Source organism: Hypomesus nipponensis, chromosome 20 (assembly GCF_054491055.1).
Source record: "Hypomesus nipponensis isolate SF chromosome 20, ASM5449105v1, whole genome shotgun sequence".
Lineage (NCBI taxonomy): Eukaryota > Metazoa > Chordata > Actinopteri > Osmeriformes > Osmeridae > Hypomesus > Hypomesus nipponensis.
The window spans coordinates 6,861,822-6,888,656 of NC_140380.1; the positions used below are offsets into that span (position 1 = coordinate 6,861,822).

At 48.2% G+C, this 26,835-nt stretch overlaps 3 protein-coding genes across 5 annotated transcripts; 2 read left to right on the forward strand and 1 right to left on the reverse strand.

The window, feature by feature from the left end:
* Positions 1-160: 160 nt before the first annotated feature.
* LOC146246133 (unconventional myosin-Ic-like) lies at positions 161-17,207 on the forward strand. 3 transcript variants are annotated; one of them, XM_084683829.1, is made up of 32 exons: positions 161-267; positions 6,315-6,473; positions 6,595-6,710; positions 6,893-7,091; positions 7,323-7,403; positions 7,523-7,702; positions 7,787-7,885; positions 8,128-8,241; positions 8,687-8,758; positions 8,988-9,107; positions 9,244-9,326; positions 10,140-10,245; positions 10,459-10,539; positions 10,671-10,762; positions 11,020-11,114; positions 11,246-11,292; positions 12,016-12,096; positions 12,252-12,357; positions 12,443-12,560; positions 12,807-12,920; positions 13,095-13,171; positions 13,451-13,519; positions 13,616-13,700; positions 13,816-13,975; positions 14,654-14,737; positions 14,995-15,088; positions 15,768-15,823; positions 15,972-16,107; positions 16,256-16,326; positions 16,422-16,519; positions 16,612-16,711; positions 16,837-17,206. In XM_084683829.1, the coding sequence occupies exons 2-32, from the start codon at positions 6,348-6,350 to the stop codon at positions 16,861-16,863; spliced, it is 3,087 nt and encodes a 1,028-aa protein (XP_084539955.1). In that variant the 5' UTR covers positions 161-267; positions 6,315-6,347; the 3' UTR covers positions 16,864-17,206. The 3 variants fall into 3 exon arrangements, with proteins under 3 accessions (XP_084539955.1, XP_084539953.1, XP_084539954.1); XM_084683827.1 differs by lacking the exon at positions 161-267 and adding an exon at positions 3,286-4,005 and having other exon boundaries at positions 16,837-17,207; XM_084683828.1 differs by lacking the exon at positions 161-267 and adding an exon at positions 5,709-5,810.
* Positions 17,208-17,722: 515 nt separating this feature from the next.
* LOC146246134 (uncharacterized) lies at positions 17,723-18,880 on the reverse strand. The gene is made up of 4 exons (XM_084684201.1): positions 18,707-18,880; positions 18,479-18,580; positions 18,144-18,347; positions 17,723-17,956 (listed from the first exon to the last, which is right to left on the reverse strand). Exons 1-4 carry the CDS (start codon positions 18,875-18,877, stop codon positions 17,723-17,725), a joined length of 711 nt encoding a protein of 236 aa, XP_084540327.1. The 5' UTR covers positions 18,878-18,880.
* Positions 18,881-24,529: 5,649 nt separating this feature from the next.
* On the forward strand, positions 24,530-26,472 carry epd (ependymin). Its single transcript, XM_084684067.1, has 6 exons — positions 24,530-24,677; positions 24,930-24,961; positions 25,132-25,269; positions 25,450-25,636; positions 25,774-25,858; positions 26,034-26,472. Exons 1-6 carry the CDS (start codon positions 24,599-24,601, stop codon positions 26,146-26,148), a joined length of 636 nt encoding a protein of 211 aa, XP_084540193.1. The 5' UTR covers positions 24,530-24,598; the 3' UTR covers positions 26,149-26,472.
* Positions 26,473-26,835: the final 363 nt, after the last annotated feature.

Below are 26,835 nucleotides of genomic sequence, written 5' to 3' on the forward strand. Positions count from 1 at the left end.
CAGATTTTGCTGGGGCCTCCTCCGTTCGTAGCTGTGTGTGCAAGTGTTTCAACAACGTTTTAACGCCACCTGGAGGTCGTGTGGACTTGTACCATACCCCTGTTCTGTTGGAGCCATTGGAAGCACTGGGACCGTGCGCTCACTTCCTCCATATCCATTCGATCCGAATGCAAGAATAGCTGTGCACTCAAAGATACAACCCACCTCTAACGGCTTTCACCATTGGGATACCATTATTTAAACTAAGCCTGTGGTTACCGATTTCGGGTAAGCATTTACCATCATACAACGTCTTCCTCAGTATGTCGACCATTGTTTATGTTGTCTACTGATGGAATTAAGACAAATACCTGTGCCTTAAAACTTGGGAAATGTGCTTTTCGATGCTTACCTTGCGAGTCTGGTAATTGCAAATTAATTATTAGTTTTATTGACAGGTAAACTTCTACCAACTTATCCCATGTAAGCTTATATACTTATTTTAAATGTATTTGAAGGCTTTTCATTGCAAGTATCCAATTATGTAGGCTATTGTTTGTAGCCTGTTTATAATACTTGCTTGTTATGTTGCCATATATTTATATCAAGAGGCCTAAAAACGATTTACATTTGATGGTATTATTCAGTGGTGACTTTTCCTTTTTTCCCTCAGCTTTTATAACCTGCTCCACTCTCCTACTACACTAATACTGTAGTATACCCCTAAAACTCGTAATATTGTTGATGTTTTTCCGTTTTCTTCCAATTTCATTTCGTCTTCCAGTCATATGGAGCTGGAGGAGGTATGTGGTGTGTTATGTCTGTTAGAGTACATGGATTGTGACGGTTTTATTATTAGGTGACTATAGATATAAACTTGACCTTGGATTGACCCCCATTGCAATGTAAATGGCATGAGGAAAAATCAAAATAGTAATAAAAAAATAACATTAATTGTAATTACGTAGTTGATGCATAATCGTCATGAATGCCAAGGTCAAGCTTCCTCGAGTTTCATGGCTCGTTCAATACGACTCGCCCACGGAAAGTTAACTGAACTTCAGTGTACATGATGTGCAACGTTACCTCAGTTGCTTGTATGCCCTGCATGGCATGTGCTTTTGAATCAGATACGGTTGCCCCCTCTCTCCTTTCTCTTCCTCTCCCTGTTTGTGTGTTTTCCCCACTGAATTCTCCCTTTGATGACATGGGTTTAACAAATACAGAGCGCAGGTAAGAGTGTGGATGCAGCAGCTGGTGTGGCGTTGGGTAGGGGGGAGAGGAGGGGAGGGGGCTGAAGGTGGAAGTTGTTGTGAGGGTGGGCACAGGGACCCTGGGGGGGGTTTGGCGGACACACGACAGACAGCCACTGTGGAAGCGTAGTCCAGATGGGCAATGAGCAGGTGATGCTGAGTGATCCAACAGACTGAGGGTCACACACACACTGCATAAACACTAATGGACCTTAAGGAAAACATCTAAACTTCCACCTCGGATCTAAGTATTTTGTTGAGACAAGGCCCCTCCCTTCACGACGCATTGTTAAGGCGTCGGCAACAGATGAATAACAGACATGGTGAAGTGGGGTGGGAGTGGTTGACTGAAGGAGGAAAGTAATGCCAGGAGTTGACGTGAAGCGATGAAGATGAGCTTCCAACTCTCTGCCAAGAATTATACCTGATACACATTACTTTTGCATGCTGTCAGCACACATGTGTTGTGTGTGTGTAGGACTCCATGCTGTTCGTCGTTTCGTCTATGTGTTGCACTGTCGTCTCCCAGCTCTACCCATGAATATTTTAACGACTGAGCAGTGTGTGTGTGCATATTTGTGCATGGGTGTTTACTTGAATGGCATCCAGTGATAATCCCCCCCCCCCCCTCTCCCGATGTAACCCCACCCAAGACATCATTCCTTTGTGCTCCAGAATTCCTGTGACATTGTTTAAGGCGCCACTGAAAACCTAACGGGGAGTCAAGCATGTCATAGACAAGGAGAGGAGTATAAATGTTTCCTATTGGTTGGATTTCCTATATATATATATATATATATAAATGTCAGAAGATGTTTTCTGTACGTACTGATGATTGTTTTTAATACATCTACTGTATCGTACTCATATCGCTGTCAATGTAACCTTGAAATGCCGCTCTTATGCATTTTGGGGGGCAGGTCTTCCTGTTAAAAAACGAGATGATGTTTCAATGGGAGTTTGGTTTCCTGGTTTAAATATGGGCTGAATAAATCAAATGAGGCCAGGGCTGTTACCAGAGCTCAAGCTTCGCTGCCACATGTGCATCACATCTGTCAAGGCTAGACTAAAAGCCTGGGCATTGTCCACTATGTGTAGAGGTAGCTTGTGATTTTTTTATACATCCTTTACTATTACAAGTGGGTGTGCTGTGAGGAGAAAGCCCTGCCCGGTAGGTAAGAGAGGTTGAGTGAAAAGAAGAGAGCAAGCAACAACAAAAAAAGTGGTTGGCACACAGTTAAAGCAGTTACATGTTGCTTGTTGTTAAGGGGGGAGTGAAGGGTGTGGAAACTAAGGGCATGCGCTGCGGGTCCTATAGGACGTGGTTGGGTGGAGATCTCTCTCTCTCTCCCGCCTATGTTACAGGATGCCGTCCTCGCATGACCCTTGCTCGGGAGAGACCGCAGCCCTCCCCTTTTCAATGTGGAATCCGCTGTTCAGATTCCTCAAGGTCGGATAGCTGATGATGTCGGCAGGAGGGCGGGAGAAAGGTGGGGGGGGGGGGGGGTGCTGGGTTGGGAAATCCTTTTGGATTCAAACAGAAACGGGTTCCTGCCAGATGTCGGCCAGTGGGAAACCAGCAGGGGGCACGTGTCTTGGCGCAGGCCTGTGACCCTTGCCTCAGTCACCCTACGGCAGGGTGTCATTGCTGGGGCCCAGTGCAAGGTTAGAAGAGGGTCATCTAATGGTATTCTCTTCCTCTAACCCACACTAATGCTTTTTTTTATTTTCTTCTTGCGGTGTGTAATTGAGGATAGGGAGTAGTCCCTAAAATCCTAAAATGTGAAAGCAGGCAAGAAGGCCAGAGGCCTTATTGCATGTAGAAGATAAGTGAGACTTGAAGGTGAGGCGTTAGTTACAGCGGCGTGTTACTTTGTCCGAGCCGAGCAGGAAATGAGGTATGAAATCCATCTTGTTGCCGTGACTCCTCTGCTGCTGTCATCCCCCTCTTATGAATCTGTCTGAGCTTGCGGGAGTGAAAACGAAGGAGGGAGTTAGCAGGGAAGGAGGGAACGCGGGACGAAGGAGAAGGAGAGAAGGAATGTGCTCGGTCTTTGTCATGTGATTTTTGTTTTGATTCCCTTTTGATAGACTTTCAGAACGATAGCATGTGAACAATCACGGGCTGTTAGTAGATTTTTCCTAACCCTTTTGAACTAGTCATGTCTCTTCTCTTGCCTTTTTTTTCATTCTCCAGCCGCATACTTTCCCTCGACTTTTTTTCCCCCCTTTCTATTCTGGAAGAGTCCGGTCCAAATGCATGAAGCATGAGTCAGTGAAGTTGCCGCCTATGTTACAGGCAGAGCAGGAGGAGTGGCGGGGGACTAATGGACAAGAAGAAATGTTTACTTGACCTGTCAACGGACACTCGAGAGGGATAAACCCGAGCAGCAGCGCTTGAGCCCGTGGCGCGTTCTCTTTCCTCCTGAAGGAAAGACGACCAAAGCTGGGGAGAAGAAGCCGGAGGATGAGCGTGTGTGCGCGTGCCACTGAAGGACAGAGCATGTGAACGTTGGGGGGGGGGGTACCTGGAGAGAAAGACGAGAGACGAAAAGAGAGTTTAGCCTGACGAGCTAGCCTAACTGTTACCCTGAACGTGTTCCGAATGAAAGTGGGTGAGTCGATGAATAGCGGCTGGAGGTAGGACGTCCATCCTTTTCGCGGCAGACGAGAAGGAGGAGGAGGAGGAGGAAGGACCGGGGGCCCCCAAGACAAGTCATCCGGCAGGAGTGCCGAGCTAGGACAGAGGATAAAGATGAGATACAGAGGAAGGGTAAGAACCTACTCGGCCGACCCCGCTCACGGCCTGCGCGTCCCACCTTGTCGTGGGACGGCATCGCCAATCAGTTCATTCTGTTGCGTTTGTGTACGTGCACGTCTGAGAGGCAGTATGCCAGTTTGGAATGGAAATGAGGGAACGATCGGTGAACACCGAGGGGCAGATAAGACCCGTGTCCGTTGGAATTCTATATATAGCATGGAGAAATCCTGGGAAACACCGCCTCGCCTGTGGTTATAGTGAGTCACTGGCATGGCAGGGCTCTGTCAGTGGTTCACGTTGTCTCTCCAGAGTGAGGACTGCTGGTACTTTTCCACACTTTCCCCCAGTTAGCACATCCGTGGTGGAGAGCCAGCGGTGGGGCTGCTGCCTTCTGTGTCTGCCCACCCAAAGTAGGCTTTGTCTGGGGACGGAGGAGAGGGCCAGGCCTTATAAGGAAGTGACTCTGGTGCGCGTAGTCAGCCCAGCAGAGCGCTCTCTCTCTAGAGAGAGAGAGGGGGACCCGAGCCAAGAACCCACTGTAGCCTTGCAGCAGACTCGCACAACTGCAACACCCACGACCCCTCGCCGCTCCTCATGACTACAACACCCATAACCCTCTCTGGTCCCTCGCAGCCACGATGCCCCCCCACAGCCCTTGCAGCTCGTTACACGGTGACGACCACACCCACGATCCTTGGGGTAGGAAAAGGAGCTGAGGGGGTTATTCTGGAGAACCGCTTTAGTCAGAGAGCCTTTTTGCCTTTTTGGAGGCACATGAATAGTAGGGTTTAGTCAAATCCTCACGCTGTAAGCATGCAGGGCGTATTCGACATATTTCAGAGCTGTATAATCTCTGACATCTACTGAGAATTCCATTTTCATTCTTCATTTTCAGATTTTGCTCAGTTATTACATTTAGAGAAATATGACTACTAATTCTTGTGAGAGAGGCTGACGGCAGCTGTCATGTGCAGAGTATAGTAACTGGAATGCATTTTAGTTAAAGCTTCCAAGTGCAGTGATGAAGGGCTGAAAAGGGCTCTGGGTGGGAAGCCACGAACAGAAAAAAACAAATTTGGAGAAAAAGAACTTCAAACCCCAACAAAAGACACATTCACTGTAGTCCCGTGAAGACCTGCCAGAGGCTTGGCCCAAAATACTTAAGCTCCCTACTTCACACTTTGGAAAGTATGACTGCATGTGTGTGTGTGTGTGTGTGTGTTTGCGAACGCAGAGAGATGCGTGCGTGTGTGTGTGTTTTACGGCCGGAAGGCCACCTGTGGAAGTGGGTCCGAGAACAATGCTCCGAGGTGGGGGGGGGGGGGGTTTGGGGGGTAGAGGGGGGATGCTTCCACCGTCTCCTGGCTTCCCCCTGCTTCCCAGGTCTTGGCTCCGCTCCACTGTTGTGCTCTTGTTGTTCCAGAGGTTTTCCCTCTCGCCGCGCTCGCAGATGACGACCCCTGAATGACACCCTAATGAGCCCCCTGAGAGAGCGCCGTGTTCCCGATCGGACGGCGTTCTGCAATCTCTGACCCTATTGTTGTGTGTGTGTGTGTGTGTGTGTGTCCATGCATGCCTGTCTCTGTGTGTGTGTGTGGGCTTGTGTGTGTATGTATGTGTGTGTGTGTGTGTGTGTGTGTGTGTGTGTGTGTTAGGGGCTTGGCTTCATCTTTTCCATGAATGGCACGTGATGCAAAGTGATCAAACACACCAGAGGCAGGCTATTTGAACTAGGACAGAGTCGAGAAGGTTTCAAACATCGGCGGTCTGTAGCCCGCGGACAAAAGTAGCCCGGACCGTACGCACGCCGATTCACCGTAGGTGTTTCTGTTTTTTCCGAGCGCGTGTGCGCGTTTTGCGTGCGTTTCTACAACGACTCTGTTTCTGCGCGATCGACCCACAGATCAGTGTCTCTGTGACTCCTGTTTGTGTCCGCTCTGTGCTGGGATGTTTGCCGTCACGACGACGTTGACATGCACACATTCTCCCCGGCAGCGTGTGTACTCTGTATACACCCCGACCTTCTAATCGCTCACTGGATCCCTTCAGACAGGCACCTCTGTGTTTACCCTTGGTATTCGCTCAATGTCTCCGCTGTTTGATTCCGTTTCGCCTTGCGCTGGCTTGCGGTTCTTCTCCTAGACTGGAGAAAAGGCATTGTGGGTGGTTTGTGTGGAATGTTGTGTTGTTCTATTGACTCCGGCGTGTTATCTTGACTCACTCATACCGACTCACCACTCTCCACCATCCAGCTGTAATGAGGTTCCCCGCCCCCCCCCCCCCGCCCCCCCCCCCACCCTCTCCTCTGTGTGTTTGTGTAGGAGGTGGGTGGCGAGGGAGGGGTGCGGCTGGCCATGGAGAGCGCCCTGAGTGCCCGGGACCGGGTGGGGGTGCAGGACTTTGTCCTGCTGGAGAACTACAACAGCGAGGCGGCCTTCATCGAGAACCTGCGGCGGCGCTTCAAGGAGAACCTCATTTATGTAACGCCACCCCACACCCCCCACCCCCCCACCCCCCCCCCCCGTTTCCCTTAGCGATCTCGTTCACGACGATGTCGTCGGACTATGTTGATGACGTCGTCCTCCTGTGTGTCTCTGCCAGACTTACATCGGGTCGGTGCTGGTGTCGGTGAATCCCTACAAGGAGTTGGAGATCTACTCCGAGCAGCACATGGGGCGCTACAGAGGGGTCAGCTTCTACGAGATCTCCCCCCACATGTGAGTCCTTGCCCCCCCCCCCCCCCCCCCCCACCCCCCCTGAATTCCCTTGAAGAAGAAACGTCCCCCCGCGCGTCTTCACAACACAGCGCGCGGGTTTACCGTGTACACGAGGGCGAGGTTTCAGGATCTTTTAGAATGTGTTTACATTCTGCTCCTGACGCGGTCGCCACGGTTCCCAGCTACGCGGTGGCAGATAACGCCTACCGGGCCATGAGGACGGAGAGGAGAGACCAGTGCATCCTGATCTCCGGGGAGAGCGGCGCCGGGAAGACCGAGGCGTCCAAGAAGATCCTGCTCTACTACGCCGTCACCTGCCCCATCAGCGACCACGTGGCCGCCCTCAGGGACCGCCTGCTGCAGTCCAACCCGGTGCTAGAGGTGCCCGACTACCCTCCCTCCCTCTCTTGACCCTCCCTCCCTCTTCTACTCCCCCCCCTCCTGTATTTGAGGTTTGAAACTTGGATCTCTTGTCGATCCACGACAGCTGGTCGGCACAGCTGTGAACTTTGTCACCGTTCCGTAAATATTTCCTTACTCGGCCGATGTTTTTGATTTTGATCTGCCTATTGTTTGAGGTTCCTCCCTCTCGTTTCCTCCCTCTGTCCACAGGCTTTTGGTAACGCTAAAACGCACCGGAATGACAATTCCAGCCGGTTTGGCAAGTACATGGACGTCCAGTTCGATTTCAGGGTAAACAATCTGACCTTTGACCATTAGAAATGTTCTCACTCTGACAACAAAGTTAAAATGTCTCTTCACTGACTGTACTCAAAAAGGAAAATCATGTACCTCCCACTATTGTCCACCAGGGGGCGCCATTAGGTGGGCACATCCTCAACTACCTGCTGGAGAAGTCCCGTGTGGTGCACCAGAACCATGGTGAGAGGAACTTCCACATCTTCTACCAGCTGCTGGAGGGAGGTGAAGAAGACCTGCTCAAAAGACTAGGCCTGGAGAGAAGCCCTCAGAACTACCACTACCTGGTTAAGGTGAGTGTGCGTGTGTGTGTGTGTGCGTGTGTGTGTGTGGGGGGGGGGTGTGTGTAAGTGAAGTTAAGATGTTGCCGTCCTCAGGGTAACTGTCCCAGGGTGAGCTCCATCAACGACAAGAGTGACTGGAAAGCTGTGAGGAAGGCCATGCAGATCATCGACTTCACCGACGGGGAAGTGGAGGTCAGTGATGCCAAATCCAATCAGATTGGCGTAGGCCTTCTGACGTCACAGAAGGGCTTCACACCCGCCTCTAGAACTGCACCTAAACCAATCAAAAACCCTCCGGGATTCCCCCGACATCTGTGATAAACGCAGGCGCGGCGCGCGTACAATGGTTAGCGAGCCGGAGCTTGAACTCTGACAGGAGCAGTGAAGTGACATAGCCCCCCCCCCCTCCCTCCCCCCCCCCCTTGTGTCCCCAGGAGCTGCTGAACGTCATCGCCAGCGTCCTCCACCTCGGCAACACCCAGTTCGGGGAGGGCGACGACGGGGAGACTCACATCACCACGGAGACGCAGGTCCGAAACCTGTCCAAGGTACGGAGACATCCCCTCGCACGCATGCACAACTCCCATGGATCGGTAGACACACACTGTAGGTAGACTCACACGCGCGCACACACACATGCATATTGACAGTACATACATGCATATACAAACGCGCACATACACACACACACACACACACACAGAAATACATACATTTACAAACACACACACACAAGCATGCCCACACACACACACATAAACACATGAACATTTACACACATACACACACACTCTAACTAGGGAGTCAAGTGGCTGAAGGTTGCCGGTTCGATTCCCGGCCGTGCAAAATGACGTTGTGTCCTTGGGCAAGGCACTTCACCCTACTTGCCTCAGGGGAATGTCCCTGTACTTACTGTAAGGAGTAAGAGCGTCTGCTAAATGTAAACGTAAACACGATCCCCATGCTGAAGGCAGATGTTGGCTTGTTTTGCAGCTGCTGGGCGTGGACGGCTCCGCCCTCAGTAAAGCTCTCACTCACAAGACGCTGTTGGCCAAAGGAGAGGAGGTGAGGTGGCTCTCCGCTCAGCCAGCTGTTCAGATGAACTCACTGATGTTCCCTTGGCTTCCACCGTGGAACAAATTCCTGTCCTTTCTCGACGAGAACACACAGCCAAACGCGCGTTGGCTGTCGTAGGCGGGCGCCCAACCCGTCGCTTGATGTGGAACCGGCGTGTGCGCGTGTGTGTATTGACACGTGTTCGTGTGTGTGTGTGTGTGTGTGTGTGTGTGTCCAGATGATCAGCCCGTTGAATTTCGAGCAGGCCGCCTCAGCCCGCGACGCCCTGGCCAAGGCCATTTACGGCCGCACGTTCACCTGGCTGGTGGAGAAGATCAACCAATCCCTGGCTCTCAAGGTAGGCCTGACAACTGGGGGGGGGGGGGGGGGGGGGGGGGGGAGGGGAGAGTCCTCGCGTTCCCCCCCCCCATCGGCACACGTTTTTGGAAGCTGTGCTTTTTCGAGAGTGAGTTAAAAGATCTGTGCTCCCATAGGATGAGGCCTGCCCCGGCAGCAAAGGCTCGTCCGTCATTGGTCTGTTGGACATCTATGGTTTCGAGGTCTTCCAACACAACAGGTGGGACGCCGGCTCGTCTTTTAGTCTGTCTCCGTTTCCCTCCTCTCTCTTGAAGGGATTCGATCACTCTTGTCTGTGTGTGGTAGGTTAAATAGAAATGGGGGTGGGGCAGAGAGCAAGCACTGTTCTTTGTCTTGCTGAATACATTAAAAACGGTGAACGGTGTGCATTATTTCTAGTTATGTCCAAAGGTTAAATGGTTATTCGAAAGCCAGTCTGCTTTCGAATACAAAAATCAGATAAGGGAAGATAGAGGTGTTCTTATTGCGTGTGATGCTGTCGACGCCCACGCACACACACATTCCTGGAACTAAAGATAAGATCCCGTAAAGCAGTTATGAATAAGGTTGTTGGTGACATGCCCAGATCTCTGAAATGTGAGTTAGCCAGTGCAGTGCCCGTGATGCAGCTGGCAATGACAGTTTCTCTCAGTGGCTTTGGTACCTAAATTTTCAGTTCCCAATTGACATTTTCAAAAGTACTTCTTCGAAACCATATATTAAAAGCAATTTCTTATTCTTTTCAATACATTGCCAATGCTGTGCTACATTCATGTCTCTCTTCATGAGCTCAGCCAGCATGTCTGAGAGTGCACGGGCACTGTGGATGGTTGGATGTTGTTAAAGGGCACTGAGCTGATCCATTCTCTCTCTCTCTCTCTCTCTCTCTCTCTCTCTCTCTCTCTCTCTCTCTCTCTCTCTCTCTCTCTCTCTCTCTCTCTCTCTCTCTCTCTCTCTCTCTCTCTCTCTCTCTCTCTCTCTCTCTCTCTCTCTCTCTCTCTCTCTCTCTCTCTCTCTCTCTCTCTCGTTGCAGCTTTGAGCAGTTCTGCATCAACTACTGCAACGAGAAGCTGCAGCAGCTGTTCATCGAGCTGACCCTCAAGTCTGAGCAGGAGGAGTACGAGGCTGAGGGCATCGCGGTGAGGGAGGGGAGGAAGGGGTGGGAGGGAGGGGTGGGAGGGGAGGGGAGGGAGAGGAGGCAGGGAGGGGTGGGAGGGGAGGGAGAGGTGGGTAGGGATGGGTGGGTGGGAGGGGAGGGAGGGAGGGGTGGGTGGGGAGGCAGGGGTGGGTAGGGATCGGGGTGTTAGGCGGGAGTTCTGTTTCCGAATGCTAAAACATCCGCTCCCTTCCAGTGGGAGCCGGTGCAGTACTTTGACAACAAGATCATCTGTGACCTGGTGGAGGAGAGACACAGAGGCATCATCTCCATTCTGGTGAGAAGGCCCACCGGGCCCCTGCTCCATCTGGGGGGGCCGCCTCTTCTAGCCCCCCTCCTCCTCCTCTCCCCCTCTCCATGAGTCTGAAGGCGTGTGTCTTCCCCCCCCCCCCCCCCCCCCCCTCGCAGGACGAGGAGTGTCTGCGACCGGGCGAGCCCTGTGACGGCTCCTTCCTGGAGAAGCTGGAGGACGCGCTGGGAGGTCACGGCCACTTTGTCACGTGAGCTCACCCCGAGTGCTTCACTCGTAAACCCGCTCGCGATGGGCCTGTACGCTTGCAAATATGCTGAGGTCCTTGGGCGGTTGTGTTTGTTTGGTTGGGGGGGTTTGTTGGGGGGTTGGGAAGGGGGGGGGGGAAGGGGGGTAGCTCGTTGGGAATGAAATGCAGTTTTCTTGAACCTTTTTGTCTCACCAAATGGGTCAGTTGAGAGCCGGTTCTCATTCACAATGGCTCGCGTGTTTGCGTGTGTTTGTCAGTCACAAGCTGGGGAGCGGGAAGACCCGTAAGGCGATGGCCAGGGACGAATTCCGCCTGCTGCACTACGCAGGAGACGTCAACTACAGCGTCCACGGTGAGCACCGGCCACGGGGGTCGACACCCCCGGGGGTCACAGGCCCGAAGAAGCGGGAGAAAGACGAGGGGTCTCGGCACTTTCGACATGTACATGTTCTCTGTGATGCATCTGTCCTTCGTCCTCCCCAGGGTTTCTTGACAAGAACAACGACCTGCTGTACAGGAACCTGAAAGAGGTTAGTGCCCGCACGGTAAACGCTCCACATCTGAGTGGGATCATCTTTGATTTTCATTTGAAATCTAGTCGGACTTCTTTCTAGTGGAAGTGACTTCCTCTAAGTCAACGACACCCTTTTTTGACATCTTATGAAGTTACATTTTCTTTACTGCACTGGCAGCCAAATGTACTTTGCTTCACGCATAAGCAAGTTCGTAGCCAATAGTTTTTTGCACATTTATTTACATTTATTCATTCAGCAGACGCTTTTATCCAAAGCGACTTCGAAGAGAGAGCTTTACAAAAGTGCATAGGACACTGATCATAACAACGAGATGGCCCCAAAACAATGCGGGTAGCCAAAACATATTTAATAGGGGATTTTTGCAGTGTGGATAAGAGTGAAATCATAAACTTTCATTCAGGAAGTAGACATTCCTGAAGTAGTGCCACACGGTTCCCCAGTTCAGTGCATAAGTGGAACAAACATTGGGCAGTACTTCTACTTTCTGAACCTGAGTTTGTACTCTGCACAGACGGCAGTTTGCGTTTTTTTTCCTCTTGCCACATTCTTGTTTCCTCTCTCACTTGTGTGTGTTTGTGTGTGAGTCAGAGAGGGAGATCTTTTGAAGGGGACAGGGGCGGAAAGGGGAGGAGAGAGAGAGAGAGAGAGAGAGAGAGAGGTGGGTGGAAGGAGGTAGTCATGCTTATATTGTGGTTTTGTGGATTGGTCTCTGTCCAGGTCATGTGCCAGTCAGAGAACCAGATCATGACTCAATGCTTTCACAGAGAGGAAGTGATGGACCAGAAACGTCCGGAAACGGTATGACGAGCCGCGCGTACACACACACACTCATGTACACACACGCACTCACGTACACTTTCATACACACGCGCGCGCAAACACACGGCCACATACGCAACCACACTTAAGACACACAAACACACACGCAACCACCCAATCCTATTCCCCAACAGGCTGCCACTCAGTTTAAAAACAGCCTGGCCAAACTGATGGAGATCCTGATGTCTAAGGAGCCATCCTATGTGCGCTGTATCAAACCTAACGATGCCAAGCAGTCAGGTAAAACAATCACCCCCCCACCCCCAACAGGAAACCTTGCTGTGTGTGTGTGTGTGTGCTCTCATTGGGTATTGTTTGTGTCCAGGGCGGTTTGACGAGGCCCTGGTCAGACACCAGGTGAAGTACCTGGGCCTGATGGAGAACCTGAGGGTCAGGAGAGCTGGCTTTGCCTACCGCCGCCGCTACGAAGCCTTCCTACAGAGGTCGGTCTGTCTGTCTACCTTCCTGTCTGTCTACCTTCCTGTCTGTCTGCCTTCCTGTCTGTCTACCTTCCTGTCTGTCTGTCTGTCTGTCTACCTTCCTGTCTGTCTGTCTGTCTGTCTACCTTCCTGTCGGTCTGTCTGTCTGTCTGTCTGTCTGCCTGTTGGCCTGTCTACCTCACTGTTGGTCTGTCTGGGGCCCATCCATCTCTTCTATCTTGACTTCCCCCTTGTGATCTGTCATTGCAGATACAAGTCCCTGTGTCCCGAGACGTGGCCCAACTGGCACGGCAGACTGGCCGACGGTGTGTCCGTCCTGGTCAAACACCTGGGCTACAAACCAGAGGAGTTTCAACTGGGAAGGTACCAACTTGACACGGGAGGGGGGTGGGGGGAAGTGGGGGGAATGGGGGTTGAAGTAGGAGGGGTTAAGAAAGAGGGGCCTAGGTTCTAGAGGGAAGTTAGGGGAGTTCCAAGCGCTGACGCGAAATGCGAGAGAGCACATTTGCCGGCTAGTGACAGCTTTTCCTTTCACAGGTCCAAAATCTTCATCCGTTTCCCCAAAACCCTGTTCACGACTGAAGATTCCCTTGAAGCCAGGAAGCCAGCCGTGGGTGAGATGACAGTATTTGAGAGGCAGCAGTGGAAATGACATCTCAAAACCAAGTGTCAGATTTTGCTGCACAACACACAAAGCCAAAGATATTCTTTCAGCTGAAACAGCAGTTTCAGAATGACACTGTCATCGAAGCCCTCTCGTAGACACTATGAAATGAATTTGATTTTACAACTGTTATTTCAAAGCACACTGCCAACATAAGTCTCAATCTATTAGACTTGTTTTGGTTGTTGACTAAAATGCTGTCTGCTATCTGTCCAATTCGGTGTTGCAGCTCTGACTTTACAAACGTCTTGGAGGGGATACAGAGAAAAGGCCAAATACAGACGAATCAGACACTCAGGTAAGCACTGGTGTCATAACCCTGCAGGAGGTGTATGCGGTCTGTATATGAAATATGTAAGGTCTAATATGTTGGATGCGTGTGATCTGTGTGCAGTGCTGGTGATCCAGTCCGGGTGGCGAGGAATGAAAGCACGGAGGAGAGCCAAGCGGCGGCGCCAGGCTGCCGACACGATCCGCGGGTGCTGCGAAAAAACACGCACCCACCGCCTAACTTTCACTTCCTGTCTCTCGTTTGATCCGTGTTTCCCCCGAATCCCTTTCCTTTTCTAACCGCCCTCCTTTCTCCCTCTCCAGGTTCATCAAGGGCTTCATCCACCGCCACGAGGGACGCTGCCCGGAGAACGAGTTCTTCCTGGATCACCGGCGGTTCTCCTTCCTCATGACCGTGTGCAGGAGGCTGCCCCAGACCGTGCTGGACAAGAGCTGGCCCGCCCCCCCGCCGGCCCTCTCTGAGGTTAGCGCCCAACCACTGAAACTGGTGACGCTGAAACTCCGCCGTTTAGCCCACGGTGTGTGCCACATCCTCGTGGGGAACCCAGCGAAACTGAGCCAGAGCAGGAGGGAAGCTGTGCTCTTTCGAACACATTCACAAAACTAGCGTCTGGTTGACGTTCGATTTGTGGTTTTGTGACGGTCTCAGCTGTGGGCCTAAGGGGGTCAGCTCTGCACTGTTAACCCAATACATTCAGAATACTCTTAGTTTGTGGAAAACGATTACATTCAAACCCGTAATCTGAGCATTTTTTTTTGTATTTTTCTTTTTTGGGGGGGGAATACATTTAGGACATTTACATTTAGTCACTTAGCAGACGCTCTTATCCAGAGCAACTTACAGTAAGTACAGGGACATTCCCCAGAGGCAAGTAGGGTGAAGTGCCTTGCCCAAGGACACAGTCATTTTGGCATGGCCCGGGAATCAAACTGGCAACCTTCAGATTACTTGCCCGATTCCCTAACCGCTCTGCCACCTGACTCCGGAATAACAATTGAATCCTTATATAAATTGATTACATGAATAAAGTTTTTACTGAAACAGTTTGATGTCATCAGTTTCGACAAACATTTTGAGCAAACCCCCCTTTTCGGTGCACAGTCTGACCCAGTTCCCTGTGTTGACTCTGTTGTGGGTTAGGTGTCGGAGTGCCTACGCAGACTGTGCATGCAGAACATGGTGCGTGCATACTGCATGAGGATACAACCACAATGGAAGAAGCAGGTAGGCGGTCCGTCGTGTCCGACCAACACTGACGTGCATGTGACAGATCACTTTACACCAATCCAGCCCTTCACAGGTTGGATAATCATATGACTTGAAGGTTGTACGGTATTTTGCCTTTGACGAAGGGGGAGAAATGCGTGGACGTTGGAGTGCTTGTCCGGATGCGCACGCGCCTCACTTGCTTGCTTTGACAGCTTTCTCCCCCCCCCCCACACCCCCCCCCCCACACCCCCCCTCTTCTCCCCGACTTCCAGATGGAACAGAAGATGGTGGCGAGCGAGATCTTCAAGGACCAGAAAGATTGCTACCCACAGAGTGTCTCCAAACTGTTTGTAGCATCCAGGCTAGGTGAGGAGCTTTTGTTTGTAGCATCCAGGCTAGGTGAGGAGCTTCTGTTTGTAGCATCCAGGCTAGGTGAGGAGCTTCTGTTTGTAGCATCCAGGCTAGGTGAGGAGCTTCTGTTTGTAGCATCCAGGCTAGGTGAGGGGCTTCTGTTTGTAGCATCCAGGCTAGGTGAGGGGCTTCTGTTTGTAGCATCCAGGCTAGGTGAGGAGCTTCTGTTTGTAGCATCCAGGCTAGGTGAGGAGCTTCTGTTCGGAGCATCCAGGCTAAGTGAGGAGCTTTTGTTTGTAGCATCCAGGCTAGGTGAGGAGCTTCTGTTTGTAGCATCCAGGCTAGGTGAGGAGCTTCTGTTTGTAGTATACAGGCTAGGTGAGGAGCCTCTGTTTGTAGCATCCAGGCTAGGTGAGGAGCTTCTGTTTGTAGCATCCAGGCTAGGTGAGGAGCTTCTGTTTGTAGCATCCAGGCTAGGTGAGGGGCTTCTGTTTGTAGCATCCAGGCTAGGTGAGGAGCTTCTGTTTGTAGCATCCAGGCTAGGTGAGGAGCTTCTGTTTGTAGTATAAAGGCTAGGTGAGGAGCTTTTGTTTGTAGCATCCAGGCTAGGTGAGGGGCTTCTGTTTCGTACAGCTGCTTGGCGCAAGCCACCGCTAACACACGCACTCACAAACATGCTATCCCCTCTGTGCAGACAACGAGCAGATCAACCTCAAAGTAGTTCAGACTCTGGGCAACGACAAAGTGAAGGTGAGTCCTGTCCTGTTTTCCTGACCGTCAACAGCCCCCCCCCCCCATCCCCCATCACGGACCTTTTTTCCTCCTCCTCCTTCTTCTCTCTCTTCCTCCCCTGCCACCCCCCCCCCCCCCCCTTCTGCCTCCATCTTTCCCTCGTCAGTACGGCATCGCGGTCACCAAGTATGACCGGCGGGGCTACAAGGCGCGGCCGCGCCAGCTCCTCCTCACCGCGTCCTTCGCCGTGCTGGTGGCCGAGGCCAAGCTGAAGCAGCGGGTCGACTATGCTGCCCTGAGGAGTGAGTCTGGGTCGAGGGGCCTGCTGTGGGGTTTCGGAGGGGGGGGTTCTCTGGGCAGCAGCGGTGAGGGGAGGGGGGGACAAATGTGATCGATATGTTTGTCGGAGGAGAGACGCGTGCTGAGCAAGTCGGCCTTTACTCCTCGCAGGCATCTCCGTGAGCTCCCTCAGCGACGGTGTTTTTGTTCTGCACGTGTCCAATGACGACAACAGGCAGAAGGTGAGTAGTTTGGGTCGACCACGCAGTGGCCACAGTCACCGCGGCGACAGCCATGTCGTCCTCTGACCCCGCCCCCTCTTCCGTGTCTTCCTCAGGGCGACGTGGTGCTCCAGTGTGACCACGTCATCGAGGCAGTCACCAAGCTCGCCATGATGGCCGACAACATCAACAGTGTCAACGTCAGCCAGGACAGGTTGGTGGAGTTTTATTTCTGACTTTCTGGAAACTCCCCCCTCCCCCCCTGTGCCCGCCTTCTTACCCTTCGACCTCTCTTCCTATCTGCAGCATCAGGTTTGCCGTGGCGCGGGGGAGGGAGGGCGTGGTGGACTTCACCAGTGGCTCCGAACTGAGGGTGGCCAAAGGCAAGAAGGGACACCTGGTTGTGGTGAGTCACGAGTCATAAGCCGTCTTGCAGGACTCTGTTTCCCAGAAGTGCCAACTCAATCCAGCTCCTTCTCTCTCAACCCAAGTGATGGTGCATACCCCCAATTCCTTTCCATCTCTTTGCAGACGGCCCCTCAAATTAACACCAGATGACCTTGAGGACTTCAAGTTCGTCGTCGACAGCATCGTTTCTTGCTGTAGCCAATTTATTCGCCACTTACAAGTTGTTTTTGCTTTAGATATATATATATACATACAGATTTCCCAGCCATACACTGCTGGACACAGATTTAACCACTACACTTGACCAGTCAACAGTTATTGACTAAACAGCAAATGATCATTTATGAATATTCCAAGGCTTTCTTTGCACTCAATTAATATGCTCGGCATAAACATTAATAAACTAAATCACACACACACACCAAATAGTTTGCTTCTTCTTTATTCTGCAGTACAATGTAAACAGTATAAAATAAAGACATTATTAAAAAAAATAACAAAAACATTTGTATTTGATTTCTCTTTTCTCATTATATAAAAAATAAACAGCACTTAAGAAGAATAAATAACAATAAATAATTTCAATAAATATGCGTCTTTAGAAAGTCTAGTGCAAGGTTCACTGAGGTGAAAGGGGATGTTTCATGGTGTTTCTCCTCACTCCTTTAACATCGTAGGATAGGAGGAAGATCAAGGACAGAAACTCTGGGGAATACCAGAGAGAATTTGAGGGTTTAGTTCCAGTAACACGGAGGAACACTTGGACGGAACCTTAACTAGCTCAGATAAGTCATACGGCAGGAACATAAGTAATACTATTGCATAGAATAAAGGCCCTTGTTAAATAGTAATAAAGTAATAAATATAGTTATGGTCATAAATATCGAAATACGTCACAAAACTGAATCCAGTGATTGGTAACAATTGCACACATTTGGGATTGGTTGTAGCTGCCTTAAAGTGTGTGTGTGTATGTGTTAGTGCCCCTGCGATCCTCAGGGCTCAATGCTCATCCCTCCCTGTGCGAGCCGTCCGTTTGTTTAGACGCCAGCAAGAGGAAGTCTCTGGTCAACTTGACCAGGTAGCGCTCCAGGTCTCTCAGGATGACGTAGCCCTCCAGGCGGCTTACCCACAGGGTCTGCTGGGGGGGGGCGGTGCTGGCGGTGCTGGCGGGCGGTGTCGCTGAGTAGGTCAGTGTCGGGGGGGAGGTGGTGCTTGCCGGGGAGACCTTGACAAATCTCAGCTGGGGAAACGACACAGAAAGGTCAGTTCGAGGAACTTGTTGTCGACGATGGCATTCAGTGAGGAAAGGGCTTTCACCGAGCCATGTAACTCGGCTAGGTGAAACGACAGTCATCGGAAGATGTGTGTGAGGGGGATGGTTGAGCTGGGTTCAAGTTGTGGGGTGTAAATGTTTGGAAGTAGCCTACCTGGAAGTTGACTTGATTGACGAGGTCACTTATCTCCCTCTGAATTCGCCAAAAGCTCTGAGGTAAGGTGGGTGGGTTCCTGCTCGCGGCCTTTAATCCATGGCCCATCATCATGCCTTCCTTCTCCATCTGCTTTCTCTTCCGGTCCAGCTGAATCCAGTAGGTGTTCAGGTTCCGAGAAGCCCCAGTCAGTCGTTCCCAGTCCTGAACACACCAGAACACACACACACGCAGTTAGATCACTCACCGGAGCTTAAAGGCGAAACGGGAATGTACTCCAAATCCACTGCCTTCACAGCTCGCCCATTGCGGCGTCACAACGAGCACGCTCGCACCTTCTGTTGAAGCCAGCCGAGGAAGTTTGTGGACAGGGAGGGCAGGGAGCTCATCTCCAGGTTGCGGTCTTCAAAGTGTCGGTCTCCCAGCTGCTGTTCTTTCTGACGGTTAAAAAAAGAGGAAACGCCACAACAAGGTGAAGGACGGAAGAGTTAGCGGTTGGAATACGGCACGAGCCGACTTCATTTCCTGCAAAAGTGTCAGTTTGTCTCGTCTGATTCGCTTACATATCTCCGGAGAAGATGTTGAACGTGGGCGCGGATGCTCCTGGTGAAACTGAGGAAGTTTCGATAGGTAGACACCCGGTGTTGGCCTGGAGGAGCTGCACAACTTGGGTACGCACAACTCAGAGAGAGAAGAAGAAGAGGTAAAAACTGAGTCCTCCACCACACAGCCATCTGGAAAACAAAGAAGAATAATGAGCAAAACCTTGATTCGCCGGTATGGCCCCAGAAGACAAAGATAAGATAAAAATCTTTTAAAAAGTTTGAACTTTGCCACATTCCTTAAAGAAACTGTGTTTGACTTGACTGTCAATTAAGCACAGAATTTGTATTTTACTTTCGGAAAAAAATTGCCTTCGCAAAGAAATTGCCTTCAGAAAGGTTTACCTAAACAGAACTTTGACACGTTACATTACTGACACATTGACCAATTCACAACTTTGTTACACTTGTAAATAAGTTCAATGAACTTTGCTACTTTACAATGAGGAAATCTGTTGAGTAAAAAACCCTAACCCTAAAAAAATTGTATTACAAAGAAAGTTTGCCTTTAGGTGAATTACTCTTTATGTTTAAGTATGGACTTTATCATGACTATTGATGAGATGAATGTAAAGCAAGGATTAACAGTTGTGTTAAGTTATGTACGAGATTAACATCTCATAAGTAATGCATTATCACTTCAAACCGGAGCACTGGGCACCACTGAATCACCAAACTATTCTACCTTAAGTTACCATTCTGGTCATATATATTCTTAAGTGTAATTATAGGCCTGCTGCATGGTTTGCATTGCTCGGTTTGTAATGTTCAGTAGTTTATTCCGAGGTACATCTCACAGTAGGACTCTACACCTCTCTACATATTGTTGTACTTATTTATATAAACAAACATTTGTACAGTTCGCTGGTTCATGCTATTCTTTAGCAGTAGGCCAACGTGTGTGACGTCGGGCACATGATATTAGTTAGTAAATTGTGTATCACCTGGGTTAAATTGTTTTGGGCATCCTCTGTGTATTACCTGTCAGGTGTCTCTCCGTGGATGCATTACATTTTTGTGTACATTTTAACCCTGTGTATTAACCCGTGCACAGCTTTTGCGATATTGTTATCATTATTTATAATTACTTATTTTCTTGGCCGATTTGTGTAGCTTTTTAAATTGTATTTACTATTTTATCTTGCCGCATTTAAAAAAAAAAAATAATACCTGCATAGGCTACTTAGAACTTGAATTGTGGCAAGTACACGATCAAAAAACTGGATTTTATCAAAGTAATTTGGATTGAGGTAAACTAGTATGACGTGAACTCCGCTGGTAGTGTGTCTGTGCGACGCTAAACACGCTTCCAGTTCAGTTTATTATTAAGATAAGTATTGAGGAGACTTACCTTGTAGTCTTGAATTTGTTGTCTTGATAGAATTAAAGTGATAACTTGTGCTGCTTGCTGTACTGTAGGCTACTTATATGTGTAGGCTACTTATATGTGTAGACTAGGTGTTCTCGCTTTCATTTTGGACGAGGTCTGGAATTTTATATGTGGTTTCCTTCGTCATGTTTTACGCTCCAAACTTTTCGAGGAAAATGTTTATTTTTTACTATTGCTTTGCTTCTTCGTTTCACGTATAAACTTAAAATAACACAACAAAAATTCGCTTTACGAATGACAGGACCACACAAAAAAATGAACAATTGAGAACTACATTTTGTAGCCTATTGGAAATAATGGAGGCTATAAACACCCTCCGTGGGATGGAAGTCCCTTTGGAGTTAAAACCAAGATGCAAAAATAAACTCTAACCACTTTAAACTAGCATATCCATGTTGACTCTAACATGAGAATGCATTGTACAATATTAAACAGATCCATGCATTTACAACGATAGGACTTGATGTAAAATAAAATACACTATATAGAGCACACTGTCTATATATATATATTATATATAATCATGTTTTACAGGATTTTCAGTTAAATATTAACATTTGAAATAATGTAATTGTAATACTGTATTTTTCAGATGCTTGCATTCAAAGGCTGTACAGGGAGAACTCTTGACTTGACTTCTTCCTCTGCAGTCAAATTCTCTAAACAGAGCTGTATATATCTATCCTCACAGAATATACATCCTATTGACTAACACCATCAGCTTACCTGTAACAATATCAGACACCACCACGTGTAATGGTCTTTACTACTGAAATAGGCCTGAATGAATCTGAAAATATTTTTATCACAGGTACTTGCATGTATACACCTGCTGTAGAGAAACTGACATTAGAGAGAGAAATAACTGATCTTTGTTCCTCCACAGGCTCACAGACTTGTTGATTTAACTGTGGTACAAAGGTATTTAAAAAAATGCTGACAAACCAGCAACACCTGTAAATAGAGCAGTTAGAGTTTTCTTAACATTGCATATTTTTTTATTTATCAGACGCTTTTACCCACAAGGGGGGTACAAGTACAAGTATCTCTGCAATGTTTCAGCTTTTCAAAAATTTAATTTGGACTTAATATATTTTTTTTACGTGTCTCGTGGCCGATGTTAAATCAGACTTATTAGTAAACGTTCTCTCTCTTTCGAACAAGCCTGTCAGACAGAAAGGTCTCTACCCATCTTTCACAAGAGATCGAGACAACACATCCTCAACTCATCTCTGCATCATGTAACTTCCCTTCTCTCTCTCTCTCTCTCTCTCTCTCTCTCTCTCTCTCTCTCTCTCTGTCTCTCTCTCTCTCTCTCTCTCTCACTCTCTCTCTCTCTCTCTCTTTCTCTCGGTTTCTAAATTCAAAGGATGACTTGAGTCATAAAGTGTTTAACTGTTGCAAAAGCAGGGCATTTGTCTTGGTTCTCTGCTTGTAGGTTTCAACATGACAAAAGAGGAATTCCGCTTGAAACATTAAACATTTAAACATGTGGTGATCCCCTATCATGACTTGGCACTAAGGTAAAAGAGTCCTGGGGAATGCCTTGCCCAGTCCCCAGTTATCAACATCTCTATTGCCACCTCTATTCCAACGGACATGCATTGCCACAAGCGTGATTTTAACCAATGGAGTATCTGAAAAATCTAGAAACATTTGCAGCAAAGTGTCCAAGTAGTTTCAAAATGTACACCTGTACATTTACTTGGAGTAACCCATTCTATGCCAGCCTAGACTTTTGATATTTTCCCGCTAGTTTGTGTGTGTGTGTGTGTGTGTGTGTGCACGCATGCGTGCGTGCGTGCGTGTGAAATGGGAGCGGAAAAGGTGGACTGCTAAGTGTGACTGTGTCTTGACCATGGTTGGACGGACAGCTACTCACTTCCTCTCGTAAGTGTCATGGGGGTTCAGCAGGAGGGTGTGGGAGTGGAAATGTGCATGCGTGTCCCTTTGGTGGTCATGGCTGGGGAATGTGTGTGCATTTAGCGTGGGTGGAGGTCTCAATCTGTCACATACTACCCTTTTCGAATCAAACACGTGACGCCTCAGATGGGCGTCATGACGATTTCTCGCCTTGACGAAGACAGGCTAGCCGATGTAGACCTTCAGACGCTCAATCAAAGTATTGAGATTGAGATTCTTAGTGGGGAACTCAGATCATTTGACAATCACTGCATCGTGAAAACACACCTGAGCAGAATGGCCCAGACCGTAGGATATCTAAAAGTATTTACACATATCAATTAAACAAGTACATGTCTGGTTGTGAATATATCATAAGGTTTCACTCCCTTTTTTTTTTTTTTTTACAACTTCCTTCCCCCCATTCTGGTTGGCTGAGTCAGCATGACCTTGACCATGCCTCCAGTCTTCACACTCCCCCCACATAGCCTCACACCCACACACACAAACGCTTCTCATTTCCAGTATGTATTTATGTGTATTTATGTATGCACGTACTTATTCGGGCATTTCCTGTCATGACGTGAACCAAGTTGTTGACTGCAAGACAAAGACAACCTGCCTTTAGAAATGAGGCGCAGTAAAACATGTCACCGTGGAGTGAAATATTGCTCTCAATCCACTAGGGGGATGTCAAGAATCATTTTCAGTTATTGTTTTTCTCAAATGCTATAACCCACTTCATGGAATCTTCACACATTTTCTCAAAACTTTCAAACGAGGAACCAAATGTTCTGCACTACATAGGTTTGCTCAACTACATTCACAAAACCTATAAAAACACTGACCTCCAAACCATCAAATCATTATTACTGATCATACACACAGCCAATCAATATATAAACACTTAGGAGTATTTATTAAACACAAAAAATGCAAAACAAACAAAATGAAAAACATGACATCCAGAGCATGTATTTACAGAACCATATGTTTATTGTACATAGTGAACACATTTTGCAATACAATATAATAATCACAACGTATTACTGTGAATTAATTGCACACTGTAAGTATTGTAAGTAATACGATTGTTTTTATATTTTGCTTGCATGAAAATACAATAGTCCAACAAAAAAAAGCCCAAACAACAAAGAAAACTCTAAATGAAAAGCATATCACAGTAAACTGTAAAGTGTTGTGCAATTGCAAGGTCACTGTGACTCTGAACTGACTTACATTCTGTGCAATTGGTTTGATTACATTGTTACTGTAAAAACAGGTGTGAACTATTTGGAACAATCTTGTGTTAACAATGTTGCTGTTGTGTTTATCTTTTGCCGCCTGTGTTTTCCATTTTGCCAAACCAGTGCATCACAGTGCGAAATGTGTTTCACTGGGATTGTGTGTGATTGAATGAATGCAATTAGCAAATGGTGTCTAAGTACTTAAAGGTTTTGCCAAGCTATTCACATGAACTGCAAATGGAGAATGAGTAAGTGAGTGAGTGTGAGAGAGGGAGAGATTTCCCGTCTACAATCAATCTGAGAGCAGAGTATGGTCGAGCACATTCAACTTCTTTCACAAACATTTACTTTCACTTTTGGGAGAATTTCAAATGTGTTGGCTATCATCCATACCTGTTTCAAATGAATGGGTTGTTATTCATTCCAGCAGGAGTCTGATAACGACCCATTAATTTCAATCAGGTGTGTTGGAGGAGGGAAACATCTAAAACATGCAGGGCAGGGGGTCCTGAGGACCAGGGTTGCGAGAGACCGATCTATGGTGCGATGCATTCCACATTATTGTAGCCATCTTCAGGAAAGTAGGTCAGTCTGAATCGCCAAATTGGCATGTGACACTGCTGGGTTTAGGGGGCAAGTGGAGACAGCTGAATCGCAGTGTACTTGTTGTGACAATAAAGTAATGTCTGACCTGGCTTGTGCAATTGCTGTCGAATCACCAGGGGCTTTGTGTTTGGTTTGGACTGCACCCTTTAAGGCTTCCAACGGGTTCCAGAAGAACATGGCCTTCATGGCTTTCAGCTATTGAAGTTGTACGACTTCTCATTGGATAAGATGAGAATCTGAAAAGCTCATTCATATGAGCTAAATAAGAATGGTCATATGCTTGAGGACCGACTTATAAATGTGTAGTGTTTGTGCCTACGCCAGTCATGGGAATGCTATGTGATAGCATTTTCCTGCGTGCAATTAAGTGACAGGCCAGGGGACACATGAGGCCACGTTGATGAGGAGAGTCCGTAACGATCGCTCGAGGTGAACGACCCAGCCAGAGCGATAACAACACGTCTTTGTTTCAACAGATGGTGTTTGTCATTCTCCTGGGGAGAGCACCTGTCTGTCCTACAACGCTTGCCTCTCTTTCCTTAAACAACACGGACACTCTGACAACAATCGGAGAACGGCGTGCCCCTATAAAAGCCTCCCGAGAGCTTCCCTTCTCACTACCGACTGGATGCCCCTCTGAGTCGTACCGTACCTGCTTCCTCAGATTCTCTTCTCTCCGGATCTTCATCTTCGCCATTCCAAGACGCAATGCACGCCGCCACTGCCCTCTTTATCTGGACGTGTCTTGGGGTCACTGTCCTTGCAAGCCAACACAGGGAGCCATGCCGTAAGCCCTCCGGCGGATCACTGGCACAGCCCACTGAGACAGTTGATCATTTGCAACTCTTAGTGTTGCTTTTTGACGGGCCAAAAACTGTGTGTGTGTGTGTGTTTTGCATCCTGAGAATCAAGCTAAATGTTGAGATGAATCTTGAGTGAGAGAGAAGTCAGGGGGATTCAGTTATCTAATGTTGTTGTAAAGTTGGTTTCAATTGTTTGAATATGCCTTCTTAACTCTTTTTTTTTTTTTATATTTTAGAGTCCCCTAATCTGACAGGGATCCTATCAGTGGTAAGTAAAAACGATTTGCCTTTTCTGTCCTCTGGAATGATGTTGAGCGGCACATCAATATATCATTTTGTTCGGGTCTTTCTCATACTTCCTTCTCCTCTCTTTCAATTCCCTCTCTCTCTCTCTCTCTCCTCTCTCTCTCTCTCTCTCTCTCTCTCTCTCATGCACAGATGAGCTTTAAAGGCGAACACAAGGGAACAGGACATTACACCTACGACCACGAGGCGAACAAGCTGCGCTTGACGCTGAACGAGACCCACAACGTCAACAACACTCTGAATGTGGATCTTCTGATGCTCTTCGAAGAGGTAAAACCGTTGGGGCACAGCCTGAACAAGGTTAAGCGGTTGAATATACACGTGTGCGTTGAGAATGACAGTGCAGGATGCTTGTGAAGGCCTAACAACACATGGGGGGGGGGGGAGCACTCCTTGAGTCTCGTCGTCGTAATTCACCCCACCGTTCTCTGCCTTTTTGGTTTTTGGTAGGGGGTCTTCTACGAGATCGACATCAAGAATCAAAGTTGTGCCAAAAAGTCTCTGCTGGCTGCCTCTCATGTTTTGGAACTCCCGCACGATGCAAAGTTCACCGGCAACTTTGTTCTGGGAAGTGCGTCGATGCCAGGGGAGGGGGTGAAGATTAATGTATGGTCAGGAGTGGTACCTGTAGAAAAAGGTGATTCACGGTTCTGTTCTGGTTGTGAATGAATATAAATTTTACTTGTGACTTGAGATGATACGTTTGAGTAAAGCCTCGGCTGATGTAGCCTACAATGTAGCAATGGTATGAGGTCTGTCTTTCCTCCAATTCAGGACATTATCTCGTGTCTACATCTGCGGATCATTGCTTGCCTTTGAGTGCCGTTTTCTTCAGTGACTCCACAAGTCTCATCTTTAGGTAGCTACTTTTGTCCAATAAAGCATTTAACACTTGTGAACATTACACTTTTTTGGTATTTATAGAACAATTCCTTTTTATAGGATGGATTTCAAAATGTTGACTTTGCTTGGAAAAACACCCAAATTCCCAACAGCATACCTGCATTCGTGACATTTGTGCTTATCTCTCACAGCAACATGGAAATTGAAACTGAAATCAAGGAGCCTGAACTCTTCCTGCTTCCAGCGCTCTGCGAGGGAATGGAGCTCGAGGGGACATTGGACAGCTTCTACGCTCTGTTTGACTAAAGAAGACAGCCCTCAAGTGTGTGAGGCCAGCCGAAACACTCGACGTCTCCCATTACTTTCATGACTGTGTTTTGAGTGTTTTCGCATGATCTCTTTAGTTAGACGTCACTCTATCCTTGTATGTTAGTCCCCCCTGTGAACTTACAGCATTGGGAAGGGTTGCATGGAAGGGATGTTTCTATATCGGCGCTTACACGGGGTTAAGGCACCATAACTTTTGCACTCTGCAGATTTTGTTTCCTAAAACACTAACAATGGTTGGCTGGCAGATCAAAGGGGCTACGCTTACAATGTCTGTATGAATGAGCAAAGAAATAATAAAATGATTAAGCTTTGTCCGCTGTGCTGTTTTATCGTTTGTTTCAAGGACGTGAAAGTCAAATCAGATTGTGTTCCATCCAGCTTCGGAGAAAAGAAAAAGGGCTCTTTTTGTTATATCTTTCTCTCTTTCTCTGTCTCTGTCTCTCTATCTCTTTATCTCTCTCTCTGTTTTTCTCTCTCTCACACACACACACACACACAAACACACAAGCACACGCTCTTATGTCTCTCAGACTAATCACAGGAATTTAAATAGTCACGGCCTTTTCTGCTATGAATTAGCCAAGCTCTTGGTTTCAAACAATGGTCAGACAACATTCGTTAGTGGGGGAGTGTTGAAATGAGTAAAAGCCTATACTGCATGTA

What these genes read in the sequence shown, in the direction of transcription:
- LOC146246134 (XM_084684201.1), bottom strand. Translation starts at nt 18,877, where the DNA reads ATGGCTGTGTGGTGGAGGACTCAGTTTTTACCTCTTCTTCTTCTCTCT. An exon ending in TCGGCTGGCTTCAACAGAAG is followed by an intron (nt 18,348 to 18,478) that starts GTGCGAGCGTGC and finishes TGGTGTGTTCAG; the next exon opens with GACTGGGAACGACTGACTGG. An exon ending in TCAATCAAGTCAACTTCCAG is followed by an intron (nt 17,957 to 18,143) that starts GTAGGCTACTTC and finishes TCGTTTCCCCAG; the next exon opens with CTGAGATTTGTCAAGGTCTC.
- LOC146246133 (XM_084683827.1), top strand. An exon ending in TCAAGGAGAACCTCATTTAT is followed by an intron (nt 6,474 to 6,594) that starts GTAACGCCACCC and finishes TGTCTCTGCCAG; the next exon opens with ACTTACATCGGGTCGGTGCT. An exon ending in ACCAATCCCTGGCTCTCAAG is followed by an intron (nt 9,108 to 9,243) that starts GTAGGCCTGACA and finishes GTGCTCCCATAG; the next exon opens with GATGAGGCCTGCCCCGGCAG.
- epd (XM_084684067.1), top strand. Translation starts at nt 24,599, where the DNA reads ATGCACGCCGCCACTGCCCTCTTTATCTGGACGTGTCTTGGGGTCACT. An exon ending in TGACAGGGATCCTATCAGTG is followed by an intron (nt 24,962 to 25,131) that starts GTAAGTAAAAAC and finishes TCTCATGCACAG; the next exon opens with ATGAGCTTTAAAGGCGAACA. An exon ending in TCCACAAGTCTCATCTTTAG is followed by an intron (nt 25,859 to 26,033) that starts GTAGCTACTTTT and finishes TATCTCTCACAG; the next exon opens with CAACATGGAAATTGAAACTG.